Below are 17,245 nucleotides of genomic sequence, written 5' to 3' on the forward strand. Positions count from 1 at the left end.
CAGGGCAGCAGAAAACCTTGCTTCCTTCTCCCTGTGACTTCTCACGTATTTATACATGGCTATCATGTCTCCTCTCAGCCTTCTCTTCTTCAGGCTAAACATGCCCAGCTCTTTAAGCCGCTCCTCATAGGGCTTGTTCTCCAGACCCTTGATCATTTTAGTCACCCTCCTCTGGACCTCCCAACAAAGGATCCCCTGGCAGCTATCAGCCAGGTTTTGAATCTGCAAGGCCATGAAATGCTAATCAAGGAGGCCAATTGCAACATTTACACTTTGCCTCAAGCAGCTTCAAAGTCTGGATGCTCCCTGCCTGGGGGAAACCTTGATTGTACATAGGGACCACCAAACTCACTGTACAAACATAAATCTCGGAACATGAAAGGCACTGCAGACTAACTCAACCAGAGAAATCAGCTATAGCAGAGCACCTGATGAACCAACCTGGATACAGCATATTATTGGAAAACACAGAAATGCTGGACCACTCTCACAACCACCATGTCAGGCGACATAGAGAAGTCATGCATGTGCACAATTTCAACAGAAAAGAGGAAATCATGAAAATGAACAAAATCTGGCTACCAATATTTTAAAAAACCCTCTAAAATCAAGACAGTAAATAAAGAACGACACTCAAAAAACGGGAACTCCAGCCAGGAAAAAATCAGGGTCAGCTAACACCTCTGAACCAAGGCAGGCAGCAATAGCCAGGCTTTGAAGCTGCAAGGCCATTCAATGCTAATCAAGGTGAACAATTGCAACATTCTTTCTTGCCTCCAACAGACAAGAGTTCTTTCTCCCAACCTGGACATATAAACCTCACTTGCCTAGTTTCCAACAGACCTCACAAACTCAGAGGATGCCTGCCATAGATGTGGGTGAAACATCAGGAGAAAATGCTTCTGGAACATGGCCAGACAGCCTGGAAAACTCACAGCAACTCATTCTCTGAATCTCTCCTACTGAAAGTTGGAAAGGAGAGTAGAAAGGTGGATTTATTTGTTCCTTCATGCTGGCTTTCGCAGTTCAGATTACTAAATCTATTTTAATTCCATTCAAATTCAATATAGAATTACAACTTTTGTTTTCCTTCCTCGAGTGCTGTAATCAAACTTAATATAGTGGCGTTCCGATCACTTAGGGTTTTTCCCCACCTGTGGTTTCACACCCAAAAGGAAGTAGAAGATATAGACAACGCTTTGGCACATTTTAATAAGAAAATAATCCAATAAAAAAAAAACATACTTGGAAAAGCTGAAAAATATTCACCCATATATAAATAAATCCGTGCATACACTTATATTCATGGCTGCAATGTTCAGTGCTTCAGGTGAGTTGTGCCACCAGTTACAGATCTCATAAACAACATCCAACCAAACAGATATAGGGAAGAAAACCTGAGATTATTAGAGGTGAAACGTCTAAAGGACTCGTAAACAAATGAGGTAGCCATCTTCGAATATGTTTGAACCCATGCTTTTGGCACCAGCCTCACCAACATCGGTTGCATCAATTGCTTTCCTACAAATAAGAACAGAACAGTTATTTTGCAGAAACAAGGCTTCACAGGAATAGTATCAAAGGGCAACCAAGGCCATTGTGTCAATTGCCGTCTTACCTGTTTGGTCGGATCACATGTTGGACTGAGGGACAACCAGAATCTGTGATGAAATACCAGTTGCGGGCTTGGAAGGCGATCTGGCTAACTAGAAAAGCAATTGGAAGTTCCGAAAGTCAAGAAAAAAGCATGAAAAGCACACCTTTCATGAACAGTTAGTGTATACTTGAGTATAAGCCGACCTGAATATAAGCAAAGGCATCTAATTTTGCCACAAAAAACTGGGAAAACGTATTGACTTTAGTATAAGCCGAGAGAGGGAAATGCAGCAGCTACGGGTAAATTTCAAATAAATATAGATACCAATAAAAATACATTAATTGTGACATCGGTAGATTAAATGTTTTTGAATATTTACTGTATTTCAAAGAAAAACAGTAAACTCTGTAAGTGAAAAAGTAGAGTAAACAAAAACAATATCGTAACAACAAACACATAATAATAGTAATCTGATGTGTGATCCAAGAGAACAGCCAGCAGAGTGATCTTATCTGCTGTGGACTCATCTTGTTGTGTTTCAAATAATAATAATAATAATAATAATAATAATAATAATAATAATTTTTGAATAATAATAATAATAATTATTATTATTATTATTTTAAAAGGGAGACGGAGGGCCTGATTCTGGCAGCCCAAGAACAAGCCATTCGAACCAAGACTCTGGCACAAGCCAGTAAAGGTGGTCCCAGTGGTGATCGGCACACTGGGTGTAGTGCCTAAAGACCTTGGCCTGCACTTAAACACAATCGGCGCTAACAAAAATATTTATTGCAAGCTCCACTGCCCAGCTTGACCCCATTATAGAATCATAGAGTTGGAAGAGACCTCATGGGCCATCCAGTCCAACCCCATTCTGCCAAGAAGCAGGAATATTGCATTCAAAGCACCCCTGACATATGGCCATCCAACCTCTGTTTAAAAGCTTTCAGAGAAGGAGCCTCCACCACACTCCAAGGTAGAGAGTTCCACTGCTGAACGGCTCTCACAGTCAGGAAGTTATCTTTGAGTATATACAAAAATGGGCAAGTAAACGCCTCTGCTTCAAAGAAACCCTTTACTACCTGGTTCTTGGCGAGGTTCAGCTCTTCACGTAAAGAGTCAGTGAATCCGGAGGAGTTGAAGGACAGAAAAGGGGAATCGGCCGAAGTGCTGCTGACCAGTTCGTCCAAGGCGTCCACTTGCCTCTTCAGACTGTGGAGGGTGCCTTCCGTCTGCCGCTTGCCTTGAATTAAGGCTTCCACTTGGTTGGACATGCACTGCCGAAGCCGAGCCTGAATGAATGCAGCCAGATTCCGGTTTAATACATGATTGTTACTATAAAGGCAAAGGGACAGGTACTGATGGAACAACTCTCAGACCGGTTTTGGTTTATATGAGGTATGCTGTTCCTGAAATATGCCCTAAACAGAAGGGATGCTCTGTCTCCCTGGCTCTATGTATCTCTATAGCTTTCAAAACAGAACAAAAACATTCTGTTCAGCTCCCAGAGAAGCTTTAATAAGAAACCTCTGTGCACTAAACTGTTATTACCTTGAGTCGGTCTTCATAGTGCTGAAGCTTTTCTCGGCGCACTTTGCCTCGCCACTGTTCATCCTTGAGGGGGAAAAAAAAGACACATCGCAAGAGTTTTCTATGCAGTCCTGCGGCAGGCAGTTCCAAAGATATTTATGTTACACCTGCAAGTACATATTGCTGGGTGCAAAAATAATGTCATTTATTATAATTTACAGTATTTCTATTCCGCCCTTCTCACCCTGCAGGGTGGATCGCAATGCACATATACATGGCAAACATTCAATGCCATTTAGACGTGCAACATTTATAGACAGACACAGAGGCAATTTAACATTCCAGCTTTTTTCGGCTTCATGAGGGTATGCTCGGTTCCGGCCACAGGGGGAGCTGCCGCTTCACCGTCCACTTGTGAAACCAGGTCCTTTGATGGAGTACTTCCTCATTCTTCTGCATGCTGCTGGAAGGTTTTATGGTGTAAACTAGTTAAATTTAAATCATTGTTTTAGGACCAGGCCTTCGGCCAGTAGAAGTAAATGTATGCAGAATTTCAGAAAGAGAATGACTGGAACAGCGATTCGATGGACGAGACTGATTGTTTTATTGCATGTGGATGCACTGTTTTTAACTTGATTTATGTCTAATTGTAGTGTATAACTGTAATTGTTTTTACTGGCATTGAATTTTGCCATTACTTATGTGTAAACTGCTTTGAGTCCCCCTCGGGGTGAGAAAAGCGATATACAAATACTGTAAATAAATAAATAAAATAGTTAAATTAGCCCCCCCGCAAAAAGCGGTACCTACATTTCCTACTTGACAGATGCAATTATTTTTCAGGCTGAATAGGTCAACAGCAAGCTAGACTATTAATGATTGGGAGCTCCGACCCGGGCTGGCTTTGAACTCGTGACCTCTCAGTCAGTAGTGATTTAATGCAGCTGGGTACTAACTAGCTGTGGCACAGCCCATTCCAGTCTACGTATTTGTGGATTGTACACAACACAAAGTTGCCTTGACACCACAGATGAACACAGACCTCAGAGTAGAAGCCACGGGTGAATATAACTTTGACATATAAAGGTTTATATTTCAATTAGTTACTTTGGACCTCTTTTTAGAGAGATAGTGGGATATTATTATTATTATTATTATTAATAATAATAATAATGGTTGTCTTCACACCATAGACTAACACTGCCTTCAAATGCGAGTGGGAAAAATGGATGGATGTCTCCTTGAGAAAGATATTGTGTTGAACAGGAAGGGTGACTTTGATTTCTTGTATTTGCACAGCACACCAATCACGGAAACAGGCGTTCGGTATCGATTTTAGGAGTGGTGTTGTTTACCGTGATGTGGACTTTGGTGAGGTCCAGCTTCCCATCAAAGCCGCGCACTCTGGCCTCGCCGCCCGCGAAAGGATAGTTCTCCTTCAGGCTTTCCAGGTCGCTCTGCAGTCCCCCATTGAGTTCCAAATCTTGTGATGCTTCCGGAGGAGACTGGCTCAGATCCTTCAATCCGGCCCTGATTTGGTCTTTCACTTCCAGTTTCAGCGTCTTTGCCGCGTCCTTCACCTCTTTCTGATGTTTCTCGAAATCCTCTTGATTCTTCATCTAAAAGACAAATGTGGTATTTGAGAATGGAAAGGCCTAGGAGCAGCCCATTGGCCAACAAGAGCCAGTGCAGACACGCTACTTAGAAAGCCTGAGAAAACACACAGACTCCCAAGATGGGATGGGAAGGGAAGGGAAAGGAAGGAAGGAAAAAGGAAAGAGAGACAGAAGGAAGGAAGATGGAAGAGAAGGGAGATGAGAGGGAAAGCAGAAGGATGGAAGGAAGGAAAAGAGAGGGAGGGAAGAGAAGGAAGAAGATGGGGAAAGCGCAAGGAAGGAAAAGGGAGGGAGGAAAGGAAAGAAAGAAGTGGGAGAAAGCATAAGAAAGGAAGGAAGGAAGCTAGATGGAGGGAAGAGAAGGAAAGGAAGAAGACAGGGAAGGCACAAGGAAGGAAGGAGGGAAGGAAGGAAGGAAAAGAGAGGGAGGAAAGGAAAGGAAAGGAAAGGAAGAAGAGTGGGAAAGCATAAGAAAGGAAGGAAGGAAGATTGAGGGAAGGAAAGGAAGGAAGAAGATGGGGAAAGCAGAAAGAAGGGAGGAAAGGAAGAAAAGAGGGAAAGCATAAAGAAGGAAGGAAGACTGAGTGGAGGGAAGAGAAGGAAGAAGACGGGGAAATCATAAGGAAGGAAGGAAGGAAGGAAGAAAAAGGGAGGGAGGAAAAGAAAGGAATAAGAGGGGGAAAGCAGAAGGAAGGAAGGAAGGAAGGGAGGGAGGGAGGGAGGGAAGGGAAGGAAGAAGACAGGGAAAGCAGAAAGAAGGAAGAGGAAGGAAGGGAAAGGGATGGAGAAAAGGAAGAAAAGAGGGAAAGCATAAAGAAGGAAGGAAGATTGAGGGTAGGGAAAAAAGGAAGAAGATGGGGAAAGCAGAAGGAAGGAAGGAAGGAAGGAAGGAAGGAAGGAAGGAAGGAAGGAAGGAAAAGGGAGGGAGTGAAGGAGGAAGAGGATGAAAGCATAAGAAAGGAAGGTGGAGTGAAAGGAAGGGAAGAAGAGAGGGAAAGCAGAAGGAAGAGGAAGGAAGGAAGGGAAAGGGGGAGGGGGAAAGGAAGCAAAGGTAGAAAGCATAAATAAAGAAGGAATATTGGTGGAAGGAAGGAAGAAAAGGGAACATAAGGAAGGAAGGAAATGAAAGAATGGAAAAGGGAGGGAAGAAAGGAAAGGAAGAAGAAGGGGAAAGCAGAAGGGAGGAGGAGGAAAGAAGGGAGGAAGAGGAAAGAAGGAAGGAAGGATGGAAGGAAGGAAGGGAAAGGGAGGGAGGAAAGGAAGAAAAGAGGGAAAGCATAAATAAAGAAGGTTCATGGAGGGAAGGGAAGGAAGAAAAGGAAAGCAGAAGGAAGGAAAAGGCAGGGAAGGAAGTAAGATGGAGGGGAGGGAAGAAGAGAGGGGAAAACAAGGATGTAAGTGAGAATGAAAGATAGATTGAGGGAAGGGAAGGGAAGAAAGAAGGAGGAAACGAGGAAGGAAAGAAGGAAGATTGAGGGGAGGTAAGCCCCAGGCAGACTCCCTCCTGGCCTCAATGTTGGGGTCCCCAACAAAGCCCCCCCTCCTCCTTGCTCACTCCCTTTCGTCTCTCTAAGGCAAGCAGAGACAACAGGGTTCCAGGGAGAATTTGTCATGTCCACAACAGAAAGTATGTCCATCCCATTTGTGGCCGCAATGCACACTTTCAGAAGCTTTGGCCTAAAATCTCTGTCACAAAGCAGTGAATTCCACTGATCTGTGCTCCTGAATGAAACCCTATTCCTATATCTGCCCAGAATCTGGCTCTAAACCATTTTCTGCCGATACCTGGGACCTGAGCTGCAAGCATTCCTCTTGGATGTGCCCAAGGTCCCGCATCAACTGCTTTGCTAGCTGCTGGTTGTCTTGCGCCACTTGCTCCAGCGAAGCCACCTCCTTCTGCAAAGAACGGTTCTCCTGTTTCTGTTCCTGAAATCGACAACAAACACCCCTGGAATGAGTTTTATTATATTGTTTCTTGCATTTTATTTTATATTTTATTGTTGTTGTATGTTGTTTATTTGTATTGCTGTATTATAGGGCTTGGCCTCATGTAAGTCACCCCGAGTCCCCTTGGGGAGATGGTGGTGGGTTATAAATAATAATAATAATAATAATAATAATAATAATAATAATAATAATAATAATATTTATAGTGGAAATTGTAGTTTACCCTACAGCCAGAGAGCACATTGGACTCCACTGAGGATGCATCTAGAGCAAACTTTCCCAACATCACAAACTTTAAGTACTGATGAAGTTTTTTGGAGTTAACCTAGCATGATGGGAGTTGTAGTTCACCCACAACCTTATGCATTTTGTACAATTAAAATACTGACTTTTTCAATGCTGGGTACTCAAGCTCAGCTCATAGAATGTATCTTTTTTTCCCCCAACCGGGACATACATGAAGGGAAGTCTCAAACTGGGTCTTCTGTGTCCGGATGGCTTCCTTCAGGCTCGCAATTTGCTTTCCTGCCCTGCTCCTCTCCGCTTCGATCTTGACGCGGAGAGTGTCCTGCTCCCTTTTGGAGAACTGCAGCTCCCGCCGGAGGGACGAGGCCTCGCTCGCTGTTTCTTGCAACGCTCGTTCTTTCTCGAAGAGCTGGCGTCCTGAAACCAGAGGAGGTCTTGCTAGAAAAGCCACACAAAGGAATCGCGTGCCCTTCCAACCAGACACACTACAAATCTGTCCCGCCCCTTTTCCAAGATACCACACTGGGACTTTTCTCATGGAAGTCTCTTCACACAAAGACCACCTGACAAAGTGCTCTTGTTCTAAAAAGTATTGCTGAAACCCGAGAGACGGGACGGAATTAATGGTTCAGGTTGATAACCTAAGGCAGTGTTTCTTAATACAGTTCCCCATGTTGTGGTGACCCCCAACCATAACATTATTTCTCTTTTTACTTCATAACTGTCATTTTGCTAATGTTATGAATTGAAACATAAATATTTATTTTCAGTCACTGAACCAAATTTGGCACAAATACCCAATATGCCCAAATTTGAATACTGGTGGGGTTTGGGGTGTGTGTGTGTTGATTTTGTCATTTGGGAGTTGTAGTTGCTGGGTTTGGTGGGCATTGACCTTGAGTTTTGGAGTTGTAGTTCACCTACATCCAGAGATCACTGTGGACTCAAACAATTATTTATTTATTTACGACATTTATATGCCGCCCTTCTCACCCCGAAGGGGACTCAGAGCGGCTTACAAGATATATATATATATACACACACACATACATACACACACACATAAAATACCGTATATTCCGGCATATAAGACGACTGGGCGTATAAGACGACCCCCAACTTTTCCAGTTAAAATATAGAGTTTGAGATATACTCGCTGTATAAGACTACCCCTCGCCCTTCACGTATACCTTCTCAGTGAGGCGCCCCTTCACCTCACCACCAGGACCGCATTAAGTCCACAAATCCTGATGAATGGATTTTTTTCTACCGTACTTGTACAGCGTCATCCTTAATGCTTTCATACAGTCGCTGCATATGGCAGGGACGTGGCCACTGCCATTTTTGAGCTTCCCCCCCACATTATGCAGCAACCACAGATTCTCCAATCCGGATTGGAAGTTTCCGTTTCGGCGTATAAGACTACTTCCACATATAAGACAGCTCCCATGCATAAGGCTATTCCTGCGTATAAGACGACACCTGACTTTTGAGAATATTTTCTTGGGTTAGAAAGTAGTCTTATACGCCAGAATATACTGTATATTATGTTATTAGCATAGTACAATACCAGCATTAAATATTACTATATTGCACTATACCATTATATTGTAATATTATTAGTAATGTTATATATAATATAGATATATAATTATCATATTAATATTGTTGGTATTATATTGCATTATATTATAATACTGTAAATGATGGATCGGGACCAAACTTGGCACAAATACTCAATATAACCAAATGTGAACATTGGTGGAGTTTGGGGGAAATAGACCTTGACATTTGTGAGTTGTAATTGCTGGGATTTATAGTTCACCCACAATCAAAGAGCATTCTGAACTCCACCAACAATGGAATTGAACCAAACTTGGCATACAGAACTCCCATGACCAGCAAAAAATACTGGAAGGGTTTCGTGGGCATTGACTGGAGTTTTGGAGTTGTAGTTCACCTACATCAAGGTAGAGCAGTGTAGACTCAAACAATTATTTATATATTTACGACATTTATATACCACCCTTCTCACCCTGAAGGGGACACAGAGCGGCTTACAAGATATATATACATACATACAATATATTATGTTATTAGCATAGTACAATATCAATATTATATGTTACTATTATCTATCTATCTATCTATCTATCTATCTATTTATTTATTTAAAACATTTATATTCCGTCCTTCTCACCCTGAAGGGGACTCAGGGCGAAGCACAGCATATACACGGCAAACATTCAATGCCGGGACATAAATTCACATACAATATATAAACATTAAAAAACATTTATCAAAATATTAAAATACACCATTGAAAACCGTCCTAGCCATCCATACTATATTGTACTATACCATTACATTGTAATATTATTAGTAATATTACATGTAATATAAATATATAATTATAATATCATATTATTATTATTATTGCATTATATTATAATATTGTAAATGATGGATCTGGACCAAACTTGGCACGAATACACAATATGACCATATGTGAACACTGGTGGAGTTTGGGGAAAATAGACCTTGACATTTGGGAGTTGTAATTGTTGGGATTTATAGTTCACCCACAATCAAAGAGCATTCCGAACCCCACCAATGATAGAATTGGGACAAAAATCCCCCACAGAATCCCCGAGACAAACAGAAAATACTGCGTTTTCTGTTGGTCTTTGGTGACCCCTCTGACACACCCGGGGTCCCAACCCCCAGATTGAGAAACGCTGACTTAAGGGATAAACATACCGGCTTTCTGGAGGGCTTCTTCAAGGGCTGAGCGCCCAGATTCCTCTTCCTGGATCTTCTGGAGCCGTCCTTCTGCCTCTCGGACTTTAGCCGCCACTTGCTCCATGTTGTGCTGATGCTCTGCCAGCTCTTGCACTAAGTGTTGCTTCTGGTCCTTGAGTTTGGCCGCACTTTCCTTCAGCTTCTCTTCCTTGCGTTGAGCCTCCTCCTGGAGATGCTGAAGGATCTAGCCAGAGACAGCAAGCCGAGAGTCAAATCTCGGTGGCCTGAAAGATTCCACTTGAGAAAATGCATACTGTGATTTTTTTTTCAGATCCTCCCTCCCTTGTGTCAAACTAGATCTCGATATATGTCAGGCAAGTTATCCTCACTCCTCAAATAATTTAATCATATTGTCAATTGCACTATGTAACACTATGATTTTTTCCCCTGGATTATTTTCTAATAGGTTCTATCATAAGAAGTTCATGAAACTGCCAATACTTTGTTTTTGCAGGAAGGACATCCTGCTTGCTCTCGTTTTTCAATGAATTATCATCACAGAGTATCAACCAATTCAACATAGTTTGTGGCAATCACAAAAATGAAGTCTGACTTGGTCAGGGTGGTCCATGCCTTGGTTACATCCAGACTGGACTACTGCAATGCTCTCTACGTGGGGCTGCCCTTGAAGATGGCCCAGAAGTTTCAGCTGATATAACGGGCAGCAGCAAGGCTCCTTACTGGAGCAAACTAGAGGGAGCATACAACACGTCTATTAAAACAGCTTCATTGGCTGCCGATAAGTTGCCGAGCCAAATTCAAGGTGCAGGTCATGACCTATAAAGCCCTAAATGGTTCGGGTCCCGCCTATCTCCACGGTTGCATCTTCTTCTATGAACCGGCACGAACTCTAAGATCTTCTGGGGATTTATAGTTCACCTATAATCAAAGAGCATTCTGAACTCCACCAACAATGGAATTGAACCAAATTTGGCACACAGGACTCCTCTGACCAACAGACCACACTAGAAAGGTTTGGTAGGCATTGACCTTGAGTTTTGGAGTTGTAGTTCACCTAAATCTAGAGAGAACTGTGGACTCAAACAATGATAGATCTGGACCAAACTTGGCACAAATACTCCATATGCTGAAATATAAACATGGATGGAGTTTGGGGAAAATAGACCTTGACATTTGGGAGTTGTAGTTATTGGGATTTATAGTTCACCTACAATCAAGGAGCAAACTGAACCCCACCAACGACAGAATTGGGGCAAACTTCCCTCACAGAACCCTAATTACCAACAGAAAATACTGTGTTTTCTGGTGGTTTTTGCTGACCCTTCTGACCCCCCCCCCCCCCGGGGTCTTGACTTCCCAGGTTGAGAAATGCTGCCTTAAGGTCATCTAGTCAAACTCCCTTCACCAGGGCAAGAAAACATAATCAAAGCTCTCCTGAAAAAAGGGCCATCCAGCCATTCCCACACACACACACATATATAGAAAAATGAGGTTTCTGGAAAATAGCAACTACTTCTAAGTAAAGACCACACAACTAAACAGGAAATAACACTTTCAAACAAGGAACAGAACATCTTTTAAAAAATTGTTACATAGTGTTATGGTCAACAGAGGTCAGGAAGGGAACAAATCCCATCACCCTGCAAGAGAGAGGATGCAATTCATGTACCTTCTCCCGCTTTTTCCATTCCAGCTCCTGCTCTTCTATCTCCCTGCAAACTTTTTGAAGCTGGTTTTCCATCTTCCTTTGGGTTTCTTGGCATTTCTTACTCTCCTCTCGATATTCTCCAATTCTGATTTTCAGGGCTGCCTGTTCTCGAAGCAATTCCTCTTCTTGCTTTGCCACTTTTTTCACATTCTGTCATAACATCATCATTGACATCATCATCACCAATCACAATATCACAAAGAACTCACCCGCTTTGTAGGAAATCTGCTACAAAACAGGAGCTTTTTTGTTGTGTTTCAGGGTCAGAGAAGCAGATGGCGAAAACAGAAGAAGAAGGTGAGCATGCTTGCTCCATCAATGCTTAACATTTACACAAATGATCAGCCACTACCAGAAGGGATAGAGATTCATCTATGCTGACGATCATGCCATCACTGCTCAAGCAGGGCGCTTTGAAATGCTTGAACACAAGCTCTCTGAAGCTTTGGGTGCTCTTACTGACTATTACAGGGAAAAATCAGCTGATTTCAATGGCAAACAAGCCATTGCAATCCACAAGGATGTGGACAATTTCAACAGAAAGGAGGAAACCATGAAAAGGAAACAAGTCTGGCTACCAGTATTAAAAAAAACCTCTAGAATCAGGATAGTAAACAAAGAACACTAATAAACTGGGGACTTCCAGACAGGAATCAATCAGGGCCAGCTAACACCTCCCAACAAAGGATTCCCCCAGGCAGAAAGCAGCCAGGCTTTGAAGCTGTAAGGCCATTCAACCCAATGGTTTTGGGACCAGGCTTTCGGACAGTAGATGTAAACAGCAGTTTAGAGGGACATGACTGAAATAGTGATACGGCTGATGAGACTGTTTTACTTTTTTTAATGATTGCTTATGGATTATTTTAACTATGATTTATGTTTAATTGTGGTTTTATTATTGTAATTGCTATGTAGTGGCCTCGTAACGGTGCCCATTGTAAGCCGTCCTGAGTCCACCTTCGGGGGTTGAGAAGTGATGGGATAGAAATACGGGAAATAATACTAATAATAATAATAATAGTCAAGGTGGCCAATTGCAACATTCACACTTGCCTCCAACAGACAGGAGTTCTTTCTTTCTCCCACCCTGGACATTATTCCACAGATATACAAATCTCATTTGCCTAGTTTCCAAAAGACCTCACAACCTCTGAGGATGCCTGCCATAGATGTGGCTGAAATGTCATGACAGAAAGCTTCTGGAACATGGCCAGACAGCTCGGAAATCTCACAGCAACCTGATGATGATGATTATTCTAGTAGTAGTACTTATATCCTGTTTAATTTCTCTCCCAAAGGAGATGCAAAGCAGCTAACACTAAAAATCATAAGAATGTGTGAATCTAGAACTATTAAAAGATTTGGGCCAATAATATTACAGTATAATTGATATAGTACAATATAGCAATATTTAAAACTGATATTGTACTATGTGAATAATATATTGTACGTATATATACCTTGTAAGCTGCTCTGAGTCTCCTTTGGGGTGAGAAGGGCGGCATATAAATATTGTAAATAAATAAATCATTCAAAAGTTGGGTCCCTCTGAGTTTAAATTTTGAATTGAATACAAATTTTATTGATACGTTTAGTTTTTATTATATGTTATGTTTTTAATTGTATGTATGATATTGTAAGCACTGAATTTTATCCTGTTAACAGCCTACAGGCTGAGAAAGGTGGTATACAAATACAGTAAATAAACAAACAAACAAATTCTAAACCAATCCCACCTCTTCCAACAGCTGAAGACAATGCCTGGAATCGCTCAGTTCAGTCTTGACTCTATTCAGCTCCTCCTTTTTGTCTAATAAAGGAAATACAGTTTGCAGCTCGTTGAAAGGCAGCCATTGAGGAAAACAGAACTGTTTCAGAGTAAAGGAATATCTCTCTGAAATATTGAGTTTAAAAAAGTATTTGGAAAATTCCTCTCTACCTTGAAGGTGCTTTTCTAGGTCTCCGATCTCTCCACTAAAAGATATTTTGCGATTCTGTAGCTGGTCAAGTTCAAGCTGCAATTTCTGGATGTCCGAGGTCATTTTTTCCTTGCTGCAAAGGGCAGCTTTATGGCTGCCTTCAGCAGAAATCAAGGCTCTGTGAAATGGGACAAAGGCACAGAGTTTTTCAGCGTTCTCATTTATATTTTTGGCAAGGTCACCATATAGACTCATAAGAGGAGTGGATGGGGCTACTACCAAAAAACCTACAACAACCCATACCAACAAAATGTTTGATAAGATCTCTAGAAGGTTCCGAAGCTGCCTGCTCAGGCGCATAAATTACCATATGTGCTATTCACAGGGACCACGATGGGGAATTGTAGTTCACCTACACCCAGAGTGCACTATGAACCTAAATGATGATGGATTTGGACAAAACTTGACATGAATACCCAATATGCCTAAATTTGAATACTGGAAATTTTGAGGGGAATTGGCCTGGAAATTTTGGAGCTGTAGCTACTGGGATTTATAGTTCACCTGCAATCAGTGAGCACTCTAAACTCCAACAAAGATAGAATTGGACCAAACTTGGTACAAAGAGCCGCCATGGCCAGCAAAAAATACTGGAGGTCTCTGAGGGAAATTCACCTTGATTTGGGAGAGTTGTAGCTCACCTACATCCAGAGAATACTGTGAACCCAAACACCAATGGACCAAAATTGGCACACATACCTGATATGCCAGAATTTGATTACTGGAGGGTTTGGGGGGAACTGACCTTCCTTTTCTGGGAGTTGTAGTTCACTCATAATCAGAGAAACTGTAAGCTCTACTGATGATAGACCTGGACCAAATTTGGTACACTGAACCCCCATGACTAACTCAACCTACTGGAGAGGTTTGAGGGGACTGACTCACCGTAGTGGGAGATGTCGTTTACCCTACAGCCAGGGAGCATACTGAACCCCACCAATGATGCATCCAGAGCAAACTTGCCCAACATAACAAACTTTAAGCACTGATGGAGATTTTTGGGGTTAACCTGGCCTGGTATGAGTTGTAGTTCACCCACAACCTTATGCACTGGGACTGTGGCACAGATGGCTGGGAGTCAGATGCATTAAGATCACTACTGACCAAAAGATCATGAGTTCGAAGCCAGCCCGGGTCAGAGTGAGCTTCCAACCAATTTGTGTAGCTTGCTGTTGAACTTTGTAGCCTGAAAGACAGTTGCATCTGTCAAGTGGGAAATTTAGATACCGCTTATGCCGGGAGGCTAATTTAATTAATTTACGAGGCTATAAAAATCTCCAGCAAGCATGCAAAGAATGAGGAAGTACTTCATCAGTGTCACAAATGGACGGAAGCGACAGCTCCCCTGGTGGCCAAAATACCCTCATGAAGCTGGAATGTTAAATGGCCTCTGAGTGTCTGTCTATATATGTTGTGTGTCTATGGCATTGAATGTTTACCATGTATATGTACATTGTAATCTGCCCTGAGTCCCCTGCGGGGTGAGAAGGGTGGAATACAAATACTGTAAATAAATAAATGCATTTTGGACAATTAAAACACTGACTTTTTCAAATAACCTGGGCAACGCTCTGGACCCAAGCTAGTTATATTTAAATTCCCCACCCCACTAAAGAAAAACAAAGTCTGCATCCACAGCCTCCCCAGCAGCATGCCAGTCTGGATCAAATGGTTTGATATCTTTTGACAACTCTTAGCATTTTTTTTCAGTTCTACCTTTTGGTTTGGGCCAGTTTCTCCTCCAGGCCTTGGCAGTGTTCCTCCAGCTGCTGCTTCTCACCACTCAGGGCCCGGATGCTCTTCTGGAGACTGCAGAGCTGAGGATGCAAGTTCTCAGCATCTTGGCGCGTCCTTTCGAGAAGCAGCCTCTGGTCCTCAGCTTCCCCTCGCTGTTGTTGTGATGCCCGCAGCAGCCGCTCCCATTCCAGTTGCTCCTATCCAGCAGATGGATTGGAGACAAAATTAAACCATGGGACTGCATTAATTACATTCTACGTTCACAAAACATCCTCAGTCAGGGTTTTATTATTGGGTTGCAGACATCTACCATATCCCATACAGCTGTGGACAAGTCTACATAGGGACCAGCAAACCCAGCAAAGTCCAAACACAAATCAAAGAACATGAAAGGCACGGCAGACTAATCCAACCAGAGAAGCCATAGCAGAGCACCTGATGAACCATCCTGGACACAGCATATATTGGAGATCACAGACATGCTGGACCACCCGTACAACCACTATGTCAGACTACACAGAGAAGTCATTGAAATCCGCAAGAAGCATGTCAATAATTTCAACAGAAAGGAGGAAACCATGAAAATGAACACAATCTGGCTCCCAGTATTAAAAAAACTCTAAAATCAGGACAGTAAACAAAGAACACAACTCAGAAAACAGGGGAATTCTAGACAGGAATCAATCAGGGCCAGCTAACACCTCCCAACAAAGGATTCCCACAGGCAGAAAGCAGCCAGGCTTTGGAGCTGCAAAGTCATTCAAAGCTAATCAAGGTGGCCAATGCCTACATTCACACTTGCCCCTAACAGACAAGAGTTCTTTCTCCCACCTTGGACATTATTCCACAGATATATGAACCCAACTTGCCTAGTTTTCAACAGACCTCACAACCTCTGAGGATGTCTGCCATCGATGTGGGTGAAATGTCAGGAGAGAATGCTTCTGGAACATGGCTATACAGCAGGGGTCCTCAAACTTTTTAAACAGAGGGCCAGGTCACAGTGCCTCAAACTGCTGGAGGGTCGGATTTTAATTCGAAAAAGCATGAATTCCTATGCACATTGCATATATATTACTTAAAATCAATACAATAATTAAAAAGAACAATTTTAACAAATATAAACTTATTAGTATTTCAGGATTGTTGTTGTTGTGTGCTTTCAAGTCGTTTCAGACTTAGGGTGACCCTGAGTGAGGGCCGGGTAAATGACCTTGGAGGGCCGCATTTGGCCCCCGGGCCTTAGTTTGAGGACTCTTGCTATACAGCCTGAAAAACTCACAGCAACCCAAGATTTCCTAAGTTGCAGAAACCTGCTAAGACTTGACATTTCTCACCTCCAGGACAGCAACCTGCACTTTTTCCAATTCATTTGCTTTTTGGCTGCAGCAGAGATCTAGGTCTTCGAGTTCCCTGTTCTTTAGCTGCAATGTTTCCAGAACATTCTTGAGTTCTGTGAATTAATGAGAGAAAACCCGACGTAAGTGCTAAAGTCAACCAAAATTAAATGAAATAAAGGCCATGTTATGCCCTCTCTGGTTAAAATCAACACTAAATGTCTGGATGGGTTGCTGTCAGTTGGAGTAAATCAACCTCCAATAATGCTGACTTATTACAATAAAAACAATCTAAAGAATTGTTGGGGGTGCAATTAAGAAACTGGGACTTATATACATTTAAGTGGGTCAGGTTTTAGGACAGCGAGTTAAACTGCCAGCTGTAGAAAATCTTGCCGATTAAAAGGTTGGCAGCTCAATTTATTTATTTATTTATTTACAGTATTTATATTCCGCCCTTCTCACCCTACAGGGGACTCGGGGTCGATTACAATGTACATATACATGGCAAACATCCAATGCCATAGACATACAACATATATAGACAGACACTCAGGGGTTATTTAACATTTCAGCTTCTGGCCACCAGGGGAGCTGTCGCTTCACCGTCCGTTTGTGACACTGATGAAGTACTTCCTCATTCTTTGCATGCTTGCTGGAGATTTTTATGGCCTCCTAAATCAGTTAAATTAACCTCCCCACATAAGTGGTACCTAAATTTCCTTCTTGACAGATTCAACTGTCTTTCGGGCTGTAAAGGTTGACAGCAAGCTACACAAATT

At 42.2% G+C, this 17,245-nt stretch overlaps 1 protein-coding gene across 5 annotated transcripts in view; it reads right to left on the reverse strand.

Moving 5' to 3' along the window:
- Positions 1-1,186: 1,186 nt before the first annotated feature.
- Positions 1,187-17,245, reverse strand: part of CNTRL (centriolin) — a 73,621-nt gene continuing 57,562 nt past the window's right edge. For all 5 annotated transcript variants that reach the window (XM_067471845.1, XM_067471846.1, XM_067471849.1 and 2 more), the window contains 13 exons: positions 16,464-16,579; positions 15,106-15,323; positions 13,350-13,507; positions 13,147-13,220; positions 11,372-11,560; positions 9,700-9,925; positions 7,151-7,356; positions 6,532-6,672; positions 4,486-4,749; positions 3,152-3,214; positions 2,683-2,892; positions 1,619-1,706; positions 1,187-1,521 (listed from right to left, as the gene is read on the reverse strand). In XM_067471845.1, coding sequence (XP_067327946.1) covers positions 1,632-1,706; positions 2,683-2,892; positions 3,152-3,214; positions 4,486-4,749; positions 6,532-6,672; positions 7,151-7,356; positions 9,700-9,925; positions 11,372-11,560; positions 13,147-13,220; positions 13,350-13,507; positions 15,106-15,323; positions 16,464-16,579 — 1,940 coding nt within the window. In that variant the 3' untranslated portion in view covers positions 1,187-1,521; positions 1,619-1,631. The remainder of the gene's footprint in view (positions 1,522-1,618; positions 1,707-2,682; positions 2,893-3,151; positions 3,215-4,485; positions 4,750-6,531; positions 6,673-7,150; positions 7,357-9,699; positions 9,926-11,371; positions 11,561-13,146; positions 13,221-13,349; positions 13,508-15,105; positions 15,324-16,463; positions 16,580-17,245) is intronic.

The sequence above is a fragment of the Anolis sagrei genome, chromosome 11 (assembly GCF_037176765.1).
Source record: "Anolis sagrei isolate rAnoSag1 chromosome 11, rAnoSag1.mat, whole genome shotgun sequence".
Taxonomy (NCBI): domain Eukaryota; kingdom Metazoa; phylum Chordata; class Lepidosauria; order Squamata; family Dactyloidae; genus Anolis; species Anolis sagrei.